This window comes from Cetorhinus maximus, chromosome 7, assembly GCF_964194155.1.
Source record: "Cetorhinus maximus chromosome 7, sCetMax3.hap1.1, whole genome shotgun sequence".
Classification (NCBI taxonomy): Eukaryota; Metazoa; Chordata; class Chondrichthyes; order Lamniformes; family Cetorhinidae; genus Cetorhinus; species Cetorhinus maximus.
In genome coordinates this window covers 142,230,433-142,247,352 of record NC_135885.1, presented here as the reverse complement: position 1 = coordinate 142,247,352, position 16,920 = coordinate 142,230,433, and the positions used below count along the sequence as shown (strand labels likewise).

The 16,920-nt window shown below is 43.6% G+C and overlaps 1 protein-coding gene across 1 annotated transcript in view; it reads right to left on the bottom strand.

The window, feature by feature from the left end:
* Positions 1-16,397, bottom strand: part of kpnb3 (karyopherin (importin) beta 3) — a 61,378-nt gene extending 44,981 nt beyond the window's left edge. Inside the window, exons 1-3 of the mRNA XM_078546026.1 lie at positions 16,257-16,397; positions 3,856-3,936; positions 958-1,150 (exon numbers count right to left, since the gene is read on the bottom strand). Of these exons, the coding sequence (XP_078402152.1) occupies positions 958-1,150; positions 3,856-3,936; positions 16,257-16,334 (352 nt within the window). The 5' untranslated portion in view covers positions 16,335-16,397. The remainder of the gene's footprint in view (positions 1-957; positions 1,151-3,855; positions 3,937-16,256) is intronic.
* Between the last annotated feature and the right edge of the window lie 523 nt (positions 16,398-16,920).

Genomic DNA, 16,920 nt, shown 5'->3' with positions numbered 1-16,920 from the left:
TTTCCATTTACGAGCCTTCACAGCCCAGTGGTGTGCCATATTTTTGATCAATCTGCCACCCTTAGCTGGTCTGGCCTACCAACAGCAATGTGGTTGACTCTTAACTGCCCTCTGAAATGGTCTAGCAAGTCACTCAGTTCAAGGGCAATTAGGAAGGGCAACAAATGCTGGCCTTGCCAAGCATGCCCACATCCCACGAACAATAAAAAAAAAGGTTTCTGTCATAATGGAGGAAACACTACAGCTAATTTGCACTCAGCACAAACAGCAATGTGATAATGACCAGATAATGTTGCTTTTGATGCTGATTGAGCGATAAATATTGGCCAGGACACTGGGAATAACTTCCCTGGTCTACTTCAAAATAGTGTCATTAGAATCTTCGACATCTACCGAAACAGGCAGATGGGTCCCTTGATTTAACATCTCATCTGACAGACGCCTTCTATAGTACAGCACACCCCAGGTACTGCACTGGAGCATAAGCCTTGGTTTTTGTGCTCAAGCCCTGGAAATGGGCTTGAACCCAGAAATTTATGATTCAAAGGCAAATGTGCTGCCAACTAAGCCACAGCTGGCAATAAAGCAACATGTATATTTCTGAATTCATTTTTAATTACTCTGCTAAGTAGAAATTGGGTACACTTCAATTACTGCTTTTTCAAAGTGCTGCAATTATTGAGTTGATTTGGGTGACAATACATTAATTAGGTCGAATAGTCCAAAGGCAAGCAACTTTGGCATCTTATAAACTGTGATACATATCACAAATCCCAATCTAATTTTCCAATGTGCATACAGGGGGCAGGAGGGGAAACTGAAGAGGAAGGTGCATCAAGTGCACTCCAGTTATATACTGGAAATTTCCACTTCATGAAAGTCTCAGTAAAGTGCCATAGCTGTGAGAATTCATTGCTAAGAAATACTGAAGCTCCATATATAAATCAAGTTACTAACCAATCAGATTTCTAGAGAGCTCTGCTGCAATGTCACAGGTCTTCTTCCTGATGTTCGATGACCCCTCCACCTGGATACCCAGAAGCAGCTCATCTTTGACTGCATTTTGTACATCAGGGGTTAGACTTGGGAATACCTCTTCAAAAGAAGCAGACAGCATTCGCCGCATTAAAACAGCAGCCATCTGTCTGACCTGCAAATAAAGAGAAATGCAATTATACACCCTCTAAGTTGAAAGATAATGCAGGATCTCTTAGAAGTTTCAGCTGTTCATAGATTCACACAGCACGGAAAAAGGCCATTTGGCCCATCTTGCCTGCTCTGCAAGAGCTATCCGGTTAGTCCCCGGTTCTTTTCCCATAGCTCTTGAAAACTGTTTCCTTTTCCAGAATATATTTAATTCCCTTTTGAATGTCATCATTGAATCTGCTCCCTTTACCCTTTCAGACATCATAGCTCATTGTGCAATAAAACTTTACATCTCCCCTCTGCTTCTTTTACCAATAACCTTACATTAGTGCCCACTGGTTACTGACCCTCCTAGCAGTGGAAACAGTTCCTCCTCATTTACTCTATCAAAACTCTTCACAGTCTTACAATTACCCAGGGCTTCATCTATCCTCAGGTGATTCCCACAAGAATACAAGGCTTTTTTTTGCTCAGAATGAAGCCGATGCATGTTGGGGAATCAAAACATTTCCTATCAGATATTGCAGGGTTAAGTACTGCACTACCACGTACACAGTACAATGCTCTGTATCAGGAATGAATTGTTTCATTTCCCACATCAGGCATTTCAAAATGCTGAAATATTAACGTACAGGGGACTGGATGCAGTCTTGTTACATGGCAGTGTCGTATAGAATGATCCTTTAACAATCTCAAGGTACCAAAAAGGAAACTGGTGCTGAACTAGAGGAATTGATTTTACAGAAGACAGAAAACAACTGTTTCATTTTTGTCTGGTTTTGCGTCAATTTGTTACTTTTTAATATTCTTACATGGGATGTGGATATCGCTGGCAAGCCCATCCCCAATTGCCCTTGAACTGAGTGGCCTGCTAGGCCATTTTAGAGGGCAGTTAAGAGTCAAACATATTGCTGTGGACCTGGCCAGGTAGGAACAGCAGATTTCCTTGCCTAAAGGACTTTAGCGTGTACCCTCTACAAGATGCACTGCAGCAGCTCACCACGGCTCCTTTGACAGCACCTTTCAGACCTGTGACCTCTACCACCTAGAAGGACAAGGGCAGCAGACACATGGGAACACCACCAGCTGCAAGTTCTCCTCCAAGTCACTCACCATCCTGATGGAAATATATCGGCCGTTCCTTCACTGTCCCCGAATCAAAATCCTGGAACTCCCTCCTAACAGCACTGTGGGTGTACCTACACCACATGGACTGCTACAGTTCAAGAAGGCAGCTCACCGCCACCTTCTCAAGGACAACTAGGGATGGGCAATAAATGCTGGCCTAGCCAGCGACGCCCACGTCCCATGAAAGAATAAATTTTAAAGAAATCAGTGAACCAGATGATAGAGTCATGGCTACCGTTACTGAGACTTGCTTCCAATTTCAATTAATTGAATCCAAATTCCACCAGCTGCCATGGTAGGATTTCAACCCCTGCCTTCAGAGCATTGCCTGCATTTTGGTCTATTAGCCCAGTGAGAATACCACCACACCACCGTCCCCTCCTCAGTTCACAGGAACACAGGTGCCTTGCAAAATCGCGAAGTCAGGAATTCGGCACTGAAAGTTGGGTCTCAGGGCAAAGTGGCAGGAAAGCATCAGGAACTATACTGAAAAGAAAGACCTTGCATTTCTTTTAGTGCCTTTCAGATCCTCAGGATGTCCCAAAGCACTTTGCACAAAATGAATTGTAATGTAGGCAACGGCAAGCTCATTATATCCCACATTCCTTAAAAGCAATACCAAGATAAATAAATGCAGGGACCTCACTGATTCCTTTGTCTCCAACAGCTTCCTCCCACCCGCAGAACAAGTCATTGTCTCTCTCAATTCCATGCCCATTTGTAATGCTTGAATCACACCAGTTTGGATTCCATCCTCAATACCAAAACTGCCTTGGCCAAAAACACGAAAGGTATCCTCCACTCTGGTGCCATGACCCTCCTTAACCTTTTCTCAACATTATACTGCACTAGCCTCCTAAAGGCAAATCTGCTCCAATCACAGGACCACCCTTACATTGGGTGCATTCCCACCTATCTAAAGAAGCCAGCTGAACTTGACCAATTGCTTGTCTTCAGCCATGCAATCATCCCCATCGAACACGGACAATGACAACTATGATGTTCTCTAGAGGAACTGCCTACTCACAATCATATCTCAACTGAAAAATGGTCAGATGCTCTGGAATTCCCTCTCTGAACCTCTTCATGTATCTCTCTTTCTCACTCTCCCCTCTCATTTAGGATGCTCCTTTAAACCTATCTCTTTAACCAAGTTTTAGGTCACCCACCTTAATATTACCATATGAGGCTCAGTTAAATTCTGTTCGATAATGTATGATACTGATGTGGTTATACAAATGCAACTTGCTGTCCTATATTCCATTAATATAACACAGTTAGGCTTGTAAAAGCAGCCTCCAAATTAGATTTTTTTTTAAGTATTAAAAAATTTAAATGGTATACATAGAGGCTGATAAACGAACATTTTTTTGTAGTGTGGAACAGAATTAGACCTCTGCTTATATTGAGATACAGTTTCAGAATCCCTATTCAACCCCTTCATAGTGCCTGAAGTTGAAAGAACTGAAACAAGTTTTGACCGCTCATCCTCCACTAAATCCACTGTAATCTTTTTGGTACTCATTCACTGTGAGCTTTTCAATGCTGCACTGAAGGGAAAGCAAAGATTTTGATAATTACCTCTTCTGCAGCTGCTGTATTCCTGAGTGCTTGCAAGAGAAACGTGACCTTCGAATGGCCAGGGATATTCTCATAGGCTTCCTGAATAACAGAAAGAGATTAAACCATATAGACATTACCTAATCTTCATACACACCACACCTTTAGGTTTTTTAAAAGGTTATGAAGTCTCACATTAAGAAACACTTTTTAAAATCAACCAATAGTTTCAAATTCTTTTTAACTTTGAAAAGTGTGCACTCTGCACGAGGCTTTAGCTTCAAGTTTATCATTCACTATCCCAACTTAGTAAAACTCACCAAGAGGATCGAATACTTCAGATCAAGATATATTAAATACTAGCCTGAGCAAACGTTCACTGAAGATTTATTTGTACAGATATAGAATCCAAATGATCAAGGCACAAAGTTGTTTAATACAACAGGCACACATTACAGGCGATTCATTTATACCACTTTTACCACAGGATAAGTTCTCATCTCCTCCGCAAAAATCATGCAAAGACAAAAACCGAATAAAATTACTGGCCGAGTATAATTCACCACTTCACCATCCTGAATGAGACTATTCTTTCTCCCTTGCCCCAGACAAAGACAATTACTGAAAATTACACCTCCCACCTCCCCACATTTCCCACAATTCCACTTCAATAGACAAAGCATGATAACCAGAAGATTTTCTTTTACAGAGAGATGAGGAAGCATTTGTGAAAATGGTTAATCATTTTGCAGTACACACGACAGTGCCTTCATGACTGAGGAAAGTTTAAAATGCCTTGTTCATGCACTCAAGCCAAACAATAACGCTGACTTACATTTCTTTGTCAAAAGGAAGCCCAAGACGGTGGTAACGCAATCACAGGCAATTCGCGCCAAGTACAGTTCCCAATTTCAGATTGAGTAGCAAGTCTAGGGCCACTTTCCACAGGGAAGGTAGGAAAATAGAACTCAGAATGAGTCAATTTGGTTAGGTTACATACAGCCTTCTTTGCAGTTACAAAAATAAAATGGGCACTAGTGGCCTTAAATGTCAAGATTAAGACTGACAAAGGCCTGGAAAGGGACTACCAATCAACCCATGGGATCCTATAAACACAAGGTTGTTAAAAAAAAATTCATTCATACAATGAGAGCATCACAGGCAAGGGCAGCATTTGTTGCCCATCTTCAAATGCCCTTGAGAAAAAGAGAGCTGCCTTCTTGAACTGCAAGGAGGTCCAAGTGGTGTAGGCACACTCACCCCACAGTTCAGGGAAGGTGACAAAATAAAGACTTAGGAGCTCGATGAAATGATCTTGAGAATTTTATTTGAAAACAGCCAATTATAGGAGTTTTGAGGAGAGGGACTGCACAGTATATTGAGACTCCAGCACAGGATGCCCTGCAGTGAGTGACGGGATGTCCATTTGGCAATCATGTCAACAAGTGACTGGAAGTTGATAGCATCCCACACTAAGAATGAATCTGATGTGTCGTCTATCTCATCAGCATCGAGGTCAGAGCAACACTGGTGAATGTCTTTGCTTTAAGTGGTAGGGCACAGGCCTATGGACAAACTGGAGCAATGCCAGGGTTCATATTTTTCCACAGCATTGGTTATGAACCATTACTGTCTCAATGAATTTAAATCATCAAAACTGAAACTTTGAGCAACCGTAGCAAAAGGAGCCAAAAATATAGTGTCTAGTCCATCTTCCATGGTCAACCTTTGCACCCATAATCAGGTACATAATTAAATCTTTCAATAAAGTCTCTGCCTTCCTGATAATTATATTTGATCTGATTTACAGTAAAAGCTTAGGTGATTTGGAACCATCATCAAAACACTGATTCATACAAAACAAGGTTCAAACAGCACAAGAACAGTTAAAAACTTACATGTAGTAAACTATTAGATTATCTGTTCCAACGTGTTGAGTACTTAATGGAATCAGTTGGATGCTATCTTTAAAAAGGAGCTGGCCCCTAAATCTTAGAAATCCATCACAAATAAACACCTGGATTGCTTCAAGAATCCAAGCAAAAAGATGAGAAACTTCTGGCAGTAACAGTTTAGTCAGAAGTTGGGCAACTACAAGCCACTGGGGCTAGTGCCTGACTAGTATTCCTGACCAGTTTGGCATCCTACCACATCATGTTTGATTCGCATCTGAGTTACTCAAGCTTGTTTATCTCAACTGAGCAAAGCTCGGGTTACCAAACGGGAAGGCGATCCTACTCAGATCAGCCTGCTGTCCCCCGAACACAGGCAGGTTTACAGTCACAACAGCCGCACTAGCATACACACTAACCCAAGTGGAAGGCCAAAAGGCTCATGCAATGTTGGCCTTTGCGTCAAGGGGGCTACTAAGGGGTAGAAGTTGTATTACAGCTATGCAGAGGTCTGAGGAGAGCCCTTTTAGAGGACTGTGTTCAGTTTGGGGCAACGCATCTTGGGAGGGGCGGGGGGGTGGAAAGAGATGGGGTAGAGTGCAGATTCGCTAGAATGATACCAGGGCTAAAAGGGTCAAGTTATGAGGACAGGTTGTATAGACTAAGTTTGTATTCCCTCGAGAATAGAAGATTAAGGGGTGATCTAATTGAGGTGCTTAAGATGATTGAAGGGGTTCTTCATTCCCTATTTCCTCTGGTCTCTGGTGAGTGCTGTCCAGAATAAGGGGGCATGACATTGAAATTAGAACGACCAAAGAGTGATGTCAGGAAGCACTTCTTCACACAAAGATGAGTGGAAATCTGGAACTCTCTCCACCACACCCCCTCTCCCCCCAAAGCTGCTGAGCCTACGAGTCAACAAAATTTTCAAAGCCGAGATTGATTGGTTTTTATTGGGTAAGGGGATTACGGGTTACAGAACCAAGGAGAGTAGTTGGAGTTAAGATACAGATAGACATGATCCAACTGAATGTCAGAAAAGAAATGAGACTCTGAATGGCCTCTTTCAGTTCCTGAAATGACAGCACAAATCTGGACAACCCTTCAGTGCAGAGAACAACTGGATACAGGGAAAGGGAATTGGTCTTCTGTACTGAAACAGGACAGCGAAAAATAAGGAAGAACAGATTACACAATCATAAAGCCTGAAATACCATCACACTAGATTTCCCAATGGTTCACTGGGGAAATCTCCGTTTTCAGCGTGGAATTGAGCTATACCATAACACAGTGCCTCAACTCTACGGAGGCTCTAGCAGACTCAACTTAAAGGAAGGATTCGCCTTCACAAAAGCGTCATTTCCCTTTAAACAAATGTGAGCAAGGCATCAATGTTGGTTAGCCTTGTGCCATTTAGAATGTCCCAAACGTTCTTCACAATTCACAGCACCTAAGCACATGACAATGGATTCATCAGGCTGATGCAAGAGATCCTGGAGAAACAGTTAACCTGACTTGTGTCACTTCGCAAAAGCTCACTGTCCGAGGCCTTGTGTTAAACATTGGCGACTGGTTAAATTCCAGCAATGCCTTGTGTGTGTAGAAACTGCAAGATTTTCTTAAATTGTGCTCATCTACAGGGAGAGAGCACGAACTCCATATTGAGCAAGCATAAAGCTTAACTGTGCACTTATCACTTCAGCTGATTTGAAGACAAACTATCAGATATAAAACCCTGCTCATCGAGCCCTCAAATAGCAAAGTGGCAGTTAATCAAACAGACCACTCCTGATCGTTTCTGGTGCATTTCCCTTTGCTGTAATGTCTCGACAAATGTCGGGCAAGGACAGGGTGAAAAACTTTGAGGTTCCCCAGGTGAGTGCACAGTTAAACCCATGGTTTGTGCAGAGTTAGAGGATAGCTGACTTGTGTAACTACAGGCTGGGTGTGGGGCGTGAAGACAGATTTGCACTTCCAATTGCTATCTATTACCTTCTCTTCCATCAAATGGAGTGTGTATGAGTTGACAGGATTATGGAGCGATACCTCTTGGAGGAGAAAAATAACATAGCTTGGAAACCAGTGTACAGTGATATAGAATGACAGAGCCCCGATTCAATTCAATGCCAAATTTCTCCTCTCTCTCAACAATGTAGCAGAGCATGAACTACAATTGGCTTCAACATCCTATAGGTAGGGGGCAAAGTAAAGACAGCTCAAGATATTTTCCTCTGAACACTATTCCAATGACCTCTGCTATAAAGTCTCGACAAACATCAGTCTAGGACAGAATCAGGGGTGGCTGTGATGCCCCCACAGAAGTTCACCCATTAAACAGGCCACTTAGACGACGTAACAGAGGGCTGACAGAAACTACGGGATTCAACCCCAGCAGCTGGGCTTTCAAGAGAGATCAGGAAAAAAATTGGAGCAGCAGAGGGGGGATAACTAACTCAAGTCAGGACATAACAGACGGGGACAGAAGGCAAAAGAAATCCTCTTTCAAATGGTTAATGCACTCAAGTTATAATGGCACGCATTAACAATGATTACCCTAACCTAACATACATTTTAGACTACTAATGGCATTGTAGCTCCTTTCACAGTTGCTGCACGATCCAGTGATCACTGCTGTTAACACCACACCATATAACCCCGAATAAAAGATTTCTGAACAGACACACATAAAAAAAATCTCCTGCCAGGTTACAAAATTCAGTGAGCATTAACTTATCTATTTTCAGATCTTAATCAATTGTCTTTTAAGAATGAATGTGCTGATTATTAAAAGTGTTGCAACTGATAAAAGGACTGGCTTTGATGGCCATTCAGCACCCAGCAGCAGCTCAGCCCTGACGAGACACATGAAGCTTATTGAATCCATAATGGAATTCCCCACCAGGCTTAAGAATAGAAACTCAGGCATTTTTAAGAATGAATGAACAAACTGAATCACAAAGAGCTCTCCTATGTAATACAAAAGCCTGCTTGGAGTGAAGCGCAGCATTCTGTATGGTTTGAGGCCCACACCATAATCTCCAACACCCCAGTGCAGCACTACCAGAAAGCTGCGTTGTTGGAGGTGACGTACTTCAGATGGAAAATTAAACTGATGCCCCATTTGCTACTTATAGTGGACATTAAAGATACCACAGCACCATTATAAAAAGAGCAGGGATTTCTCAATGTCCTATGTAAAATATTTGCTCCTCAGCTAATATTATCCAGCAGGCTAACTAGTCATTCATTTCATGACTGTGGAACATTGTTGATGCAAAATATCTGTTTAATCGCTCTCATGACAACCTGCATTTCAAAAAGTCTAAGTGTTTTGCAACATATTGACATCAATGGTACTTTATATGTGCAATTATTATAAGAGTGCTTTCTTACTTAGATATTCTTTTGATATTCATTCATGGGATGCAGACCAGCATTTATTGCCAATCCCTAATTGCCCTAAAAATAATGATGCACTGCCTTCTTGAGCCCTTGCAGTTCACATGGTGTAGGTACACCCACAGGTGCTTTTAGAAGGGAATTCCAGGATTTTGACCCAGTGACAGTGAAGGGACGGTAATATAGTTTCAAATCAGGAAGGTGTGAGATTGGAGAGGAACTTGCAGGTGGCAATGCTCCCATGAGCCTGCTGCCCTTGTCCTCGAGGTGGTAGAGGTCACTTAGGAAGCCTTGGCAAGTAGCTGCTGTGCATCCTGTAGGTGATAGGTGCTGTAGCCACTGTTTAGTGGAGTGTGGCTGTTTAAGCGAAAATGCTTTGGCCTGGTTGGTGTCCAGTGTTGAGTGCTGTTGCAGCTGCACACATCCAAGCAAGTGGAGGGTACTCTATCACAATCCTGACCAATGCTTTGCAAATGGTAGAGAGGCTATGGAGAGTCAGGGATGAGCCACTCAGAGTGCTCAAGTGACAGATCTTTTACATCAAACCAGGGTGGAGTGGGGGTAGACAGCCACAGCACTTTTATGGCTGATCGAATTTACAGTCATTAGCAACTCCAAACATGCTGATGGTGGGATTATCAGCAATAGCAGCATCACGCACCATTTCAAAGAAGAGATGGGGAATTAGCCCTGGTGTCCTGGCCACTATTCGCCTGTCAACCAACCTTTAAAGTCAAGTTATCTTGGTCATTATCGCATCGCTGTTTGCGGGGCTAAGCTGTGTAAAATGACTGCATTTCCTACATTACAACAGTAACTACACTCCAAAGGCTGTCAAATGACCATCAACCTCCTGCTCACTGACCCTCCTGCTCTTTCTCTTCAGGCACTCTTCAACCCTCTGGGGAAAAAAAAGACAGACCACACTGTCATTGGAAACTATTGCCCATGTCCTACCTTCCTTTCCTCTCCAGTCCTTGAATGTATTGTCACCTCCCAAATCCATGCCCACCTCCAATTAAATATTGGGAAGTCTGAAGCCAATACTTATCTTTGGTCCCTGTCACAAAGTCCACTCTCTAGCCACCGACTCCATGCCTCTCACTGGCAACTGCCTGAGGCAGAACAAGACTGTTCACAACTTTCACTGCACCATAAAGACCGCCTATTTCCACCTCTGTATCATCTGAATCTGCCCCTACCTCAGCTCACCTGTTGCCAAAACTCTCTCAATGCCTTTCTTACTTCGATTCCAATGCTCTCCTGGCTGGTCTCCTATATTCCACTCTCTGTAAACTTGAGGTCACCCAAAATACCACTGCTGGTGTCCTAACGCGCATCAATCGCCGTTCACTTATCACCCTGTGCTCGCTGACCTGCGTTGCTCCTGGTGAAGCAATGCTTTGATTTTTAAACTTTCGTCCTGATTTTCAAATCCTGCCATTGCCTCGTCCCTCCCTATCTCTGTAATCTCCTCCACTGCTGAAATCTCTGCGCTCCTCCAATTCTGGGCTCTTCAGCATTCCCGATTTTAATTGCCCCATTCTTGGTGGCTGTGTCTTCAGCTGCCCACACCTCAGCCTGGAATTCCCTCCCTAAACATCTCCACCGTCTACCTCTCTTTCCTCCTTTAAGGCCCTTTTTGAAACCTACCTCTTTGACCAAGCTTTTGGGTCATCTCCCCTGATATGGCTGTGTGTCAAAGTTTGTTTGATAACACTTCTGTGAAGCATTTTGGGAAGTTTAACTAGGTTAAAGGTGCTATATAAATACTATTTGCTGTTGGTGTCACCCTTCACGTGTCAGTGCATACACATATTCAACTAACAGTCAGCCAAATTTCCCACTCCTGGTTCCTCCCCTTCTCATCTTTCACCAACAAGGATGCCCCATTTCCCTTAGCGGAGAGGTCAATTACCAGGGGGCACAGAGTTAGGGTGATTGGTAGAAGAATTAGAGAGGACATAAGGATAAACTTCTTTACCCAGAGGGTGGCGGGTGTCTGGAATTCACTGCCTGGTTTAGTGGTTGTGGCTGAAACCCTCAATTCATTTAAAAGGTACCTGGATCTGCACCTAAAGTGCTATAATCTGCAAGGCTACAGACCAGGTGCTGGAAGGTGGGATTAGAATGGGAAGCTAGTTTTTTTATTTCTTCTCTTTTGGCCGGCGCAGGCACAATGGGCTGAATGGCCTCTTTCTGTGCTGTAACTTTTCTATGGTTCTATTTAGTCAACCAGAGACCAGATGATGAATCAGGGAACCTTATGGTCTGCACGGTTCATCAGGCAACACATTCAGCCAACTTTAAGGCCTCTTTTGATAAGCGCAAGTACTTTCTTTTCTATAGCACCTTCCGCAACCTCAGGACATCGCAGCCAATGAAGTATTTTTGAAATGTGGTCACTATTGTAATGCAGGAAATATGGCAGTCAATTTGTGCACAGAAAGCTCCAAAACAATCTGTTTTTTGTGATGTTCATTGGCCAGGGTATTTGGGAGAACTCCCATGCTGCTCTTTGAAATAGTGCCATGGGATCTTTTACATCCATGTAAGGGGCCTCGGTTTGATGTCCCATCTGAAACTCGTTGCTCCCTCAGTCTTGCACTGCAGGTGGCAGCCAGGTTTCTGGAGTACTTCTAACTCAGAGGTGAGAGTGCTAAGTGCCGAGTCATGGCTGGCAACTTGTATTAATCTACTGTACGCAGTACGATTGTAACATCATACAGAAACTATACTGACTGCATATATTGGGATAAATCCTAATACCATTCAAATTGCCTGAAAAATTATTCCTCCGCTTCAGTTAAATGCAACCAGTTTATCTGAATGTGCAATGTTGTCAATGCCCCAGTCAGAGAGAGAATGGGGAACTGGCCAGATCGACGAGTTAAAACTCACCTTTTACCTCTGGTAACCGGACTCACTGCTGCCATTTTGACAATTCTTTACAGAAGTAACAGGGGAGCAGATGCAAGAAGTGGGAAAGCATTATACTGTGTGGCGTAGCACAAGGTGCTTGTCTGCAGTGCAGGCTAAGTAGTTCAGAATTTGCTCAACTCCTCTCGATGTTCTGACTGACCTGGGGCTGCATGCGGCAGACATTGTGTGCTTAAATGTACAAAAATATTTCAGTTACCAGCTCCAGTATTCTTCACAACAGGAGCACAACTTTCAACAAATAGTATCTTTCTTTTTATTAGTTTTTTTTCTATCATAGTTACACAGTGCACTAAATACACTCATTTTTGGGGACACCATTTCAACTCAATGATGCTTTGCCATCACACACATGACTTAGCAGATGCACTCACTATGAAAGTAACTCCAGGAATTAGCTTAATGCCACATCTTCCTGAACTGCAGAATAATAGCAACACACTAAAGCATTAGCTTAAAAAAAATTACAGAACCCATGGCAGTCAGCAATCTAATTTCACTCAAACAAATGGCAGCAAAGAGAGAGCACAATTTGGTCAACAGTTGATATTCCAATTCCCAGTGTAATAACCTATTTGCACATGTCAGGAACTCAGACACATTGAGGACCGCGACATTTCCACTGCCTTAATAAATACTGCAGCCCAAATATAGCCTTGTTGAAAACTTTATTGGTAAAAGTTTTAAGACAAAATTTAAGAAACAAATTTGTATTACAAGCTGTTTTATTCATAATCTAATCCTGGAAGTGCCATCTCTAATAACCCTCAAGAGAGTAGTGATTTATATAAACTACGGATCCCACAGCACACTAAGTGTAAACTCTCTACATCGCGAGTGCCAAACATCATTCCCCAGATAGTTTTTCTCTTAAACAGCCTTGCCATGATCACATTATGCACAGCCAAAATATAAATACAGTTGAGTGGAGAACTAGGCAAGGTTATGCCGATTTCACAACACCTAAAGAGCAGATGCAAAATAAACTTGAAAATTACAATGCAGCTCAAAGCTTAGCTCAACAAGCAAGTTGCATTTCTCATCTTCTAAGTCTTCAAGAAAATAAAGGCTTAAATTTCTATAGTGCCTTTCACAACCTCAGGCTCTCCTAAAGCACTTTACAGCTGATTAGCCACAGCTTGTATTTATACAGCCTCTTTATCATAATGAAACATCCCAGAGCATTTCATAGAACGGGTGGTAAAATTGGTGCAGATGGGCAAAAACCTGGTTGAAGAAATAAGTTTTAAAGTCTTAAAGGAGGAAAGAGGTGGAGAGGCAGAGGTGTTTAGGGAGGGAACTCCAGAGCTTAGGGCGTTAGCAGTTTAAAAACTTTTAGAAGTGTATTCGCTGTTATCATATAGGAAATGCGGCAGCCGATTTGTGCACAGCAAGCTCCCACAAACAGCAATGTGATAATAGCCAGATAATCTGTTTTTGTGATGTTGGTCGAGGCATAACACTATTTCAAAGAAGAGCAGGGGAGTTCTGCATGGTGTCCTGGTCAATGTCAGGACACCATGCAGAACTCCCCTGCTCTTCTTTGAAATAGTGTTATGCTATCTTTTACATCCGCCTGACAGTAGATGGGTCTTTGGTTTAACATCCCACTCAAATGATAGCACCTCCGACACTGCAGTACTCCACCAGTATTGCACTGCAAATGTCAGCCTCGATTTTTATACTGAGGTCTCTGGAGTGGGACTTGAACACACAACCTTCTGACTCAAGAGGCAAGAATGCTACCAAGTGAGCCACTGCTGACTTAGCAAGTCTGCTTTGTAGATCCAAGCCTTACACCTGAATACGAGATCAGCACTAATTAAAAATTACCAAATGATATCATTGAGACACTGCTTCAAGTTCTGAGCAACTTGACAAATGGAGCAGATTTCAAAAATAAGACTAATGATTCAAATCTGCTGCCCCATTCAGAACCAAAGCATTACTTCCTGAAGCCAACAGTAACTCACTGAGGTATGGCCCCATCGGTATCACCTTCCCTTCCGTTACCTCAATCACATCACTATTTCTAATCTGCACACCTTGTCAGTGTCCAGAGAAAGCATCACATCTCACCCAACTTCAATCCTGTCCTCACTGACCATCACAGACACATTGTTCAAGAATCAGTATTTTCCTTCCCCTCTAAGTCACCATCAACTTATAGCATGGCACCTGGCCTTCTGAAGACTATCACACCCCATTCGCAAGTTCTAGTGTCACAAATATGAAATTGTGGTTACAATTAAATGAATCCATTAAATGACTAATTTATTGATCACCACAAAAACCGCACTAACCAATTTAAATGAACAAACAAGGACTCTCCAGCAGCTTTAACCAATAGATAGCTACAAACAAGTTAAGAAAAGTACAAATCTACAGGAATATAAATGGAATGGAAAATATGTTTATGAACAGAAACCTTCAGCTCCTACAGAACTTGTAGCGTAAATAAGACAGCACTAGATGAGGCCCTGCATTTTTATGTTTAGGCCAATCCCTTCACTACCCCAATAAAAATATGATTAAACCAAAAAAAGATTTTATCATCAGGGACATACTGTTGATATTCAAGTCTGCAATTTAAAAAGGGTCTCTATTAAATCCTGCAGTTAACAAGCTACAGAATATCTACTCCCCTAGACCAGGTAACCCATAACATAAAGAATCATACAGCAAACAAAGAGGCCATTCAGCCCATGGTCAGTTCCCTGAATTAATTATCCAGTTAGTCGCACTCCTCTTTCCCCACAGTTCTGCATTTTTTTTCCATTTCAAGTTGATATTCAATTCCCATTTGAAAGTTACAATTGAATCTGCTTCCACTGCCCTTTCAGGCAGCGCGCTCTAGGCCATAAGAGATCACCGAGTTAAAAAAAAATCTGCTCATCTCGCTCTAGTTCTTTTGGCAATTATTTTAAATCTACGTTCTCTGGTCACTGATTCTCCTGCCACTAGAATGGTTATAACCACAGGCCATTCAGCACATCGTGCCCAATGCCTGTTCTTTGACAGAGCAATTTAGCTGGACCCACTCCCCACTTCTCTCCCATCACCCTGCAGCCTTTTCACTTTGGGTGTTTACCCAAAGCCACGATTGAATCTTCCACCCTCACCCTTCAGATCGATAAAATGGCTTTTATTCATGCCACCTTGGTTCTTTTGTCAATCGCTTTAAATGTGTATCCTCTGGTTTGCAAACCATCCACCAATGGGAACAGATACTCCCTATTTATTCTGTCCAGACCCCTCATGACTTAATAGCTCTGCCAAATCTCCTCCCAACCTTCCCCAAGGAGAACAGCCCCACCTTCTCCAATCCTTCCATGCAACTGAAGTCTCTCATCCCTGGATCTATTCTGTACCTTCTCCAATTCACGTCCTTCCTAAAAGGTGCCCAGAAATGGGCACAACACAACAGTTGAGACCAACCCAGTGATCCAATGTAAACAGCTTCTCTTTATTTACTCAAATAAAAGCAAAATACTGCGGATGTTGCAGACCTGGACCTAAAATAAAAACCTGAAAGCGTTGGAAAAACTCGACAGGTCTGGCATCATCTGTGGAGAGGGAAAGAGTTAACGTTTCGAGTCAAATTCCAAAGAACTGGACTCAAAATGTTAACTGTTTCTCTCTCCACAGATGCTGCCAGACCTGAGTTTTCCAGCATTTTATGTTTTTAATTTAGATCCAGGTCTGCAACATCCGCAGTATTTTGCTTTTACTTGAGTAAATAAGGAGAAGCTGTTTACATTGGATCACTGGGTTGGTCTCAACCGGTGTGTTGTGCCCAATTCTGGGCACCTTTTGGGAGGGGCATGAATTGTTTACCCCTTTCATGACTGTGAATTCTTCAATACAATCTCCCCCTTTCACCTTCTCTGGTCCAAGGGAGAAGAATCCCAGCTTCTCCACAGTTAGAGTTCCCAGAGAGGCAGGGAGGGAGAGGGAGTTGCTAAGATCATAAAAAAGCACATGGGCTGAAGATCTCATGGCCAGGCCGGCTACACGTGGGCCGCTGCCCCCAGGCCAAGCCAGCCAGCCCTGGGGAGGGAGAAGCTGCTGCCTCAGGGCCCAGGGGACTAGGCCACACTCTCCCCTCTAAAGCCCGACTCCAGTGAAGCCCCCCCCCCTAAGCCGAATAAAACAATAAGACGAAATTAAGAAAAATGCCTCCGCAGTTACCTCGGCCTGTTTCCTGACGGCGTTGTCAGGGCTCAGGAGGTTGCTGAGCAGGAGATAAAATTGCTGCTGCTCCGCCATTGCGCCGAGTGTGAGAGAGAGAGAGGGAGGGAAGGGGGAGGGGATGGGGGAGTGGGGGAGAGGCCGGCTCAGATGACCTTTGACACCAGCAGAGGGGGCGGGGCATCCCATCAGTGGGCGCGGCCATGGCGCTGACGTACAATGCGTGCCCAGGCGCGAGCGTACAGTACAGCGCAGCCTCAGCGTGGTGAAGCGCAGTGCCGAACTGCCTCAGCGTGTTGACGCACAAGTACAACGCAGCCTCAGCGTGATGACGTCCAAGCATCGCACCGCCAGCAGCATGGAACGCGAGCGGTCGGCCGGCGGAACTGTGGCGCATGCGTACTGCCGATCCCTCCTACCCTCCGCCCCATCCCCCAGCGCCAAGGCGGCCGGGCGCCTCCGCCTCCTCTTCCGATTGGCTGAAGCGGCAGCGCGCCAAAAATGACGCCGCTGGTCATTCAAAAAAAAATGAGCCTGCAGTGCGCGGGGAAGCGCGATGATGTAATCCCAGTCACCAGAACGCGGGAAATGGACACGACAGCTTTTGAATGAATGGTACGCCTGCCATCTGTAGGCACCAGGCAGGCAGCTTGTCTTATTTGCT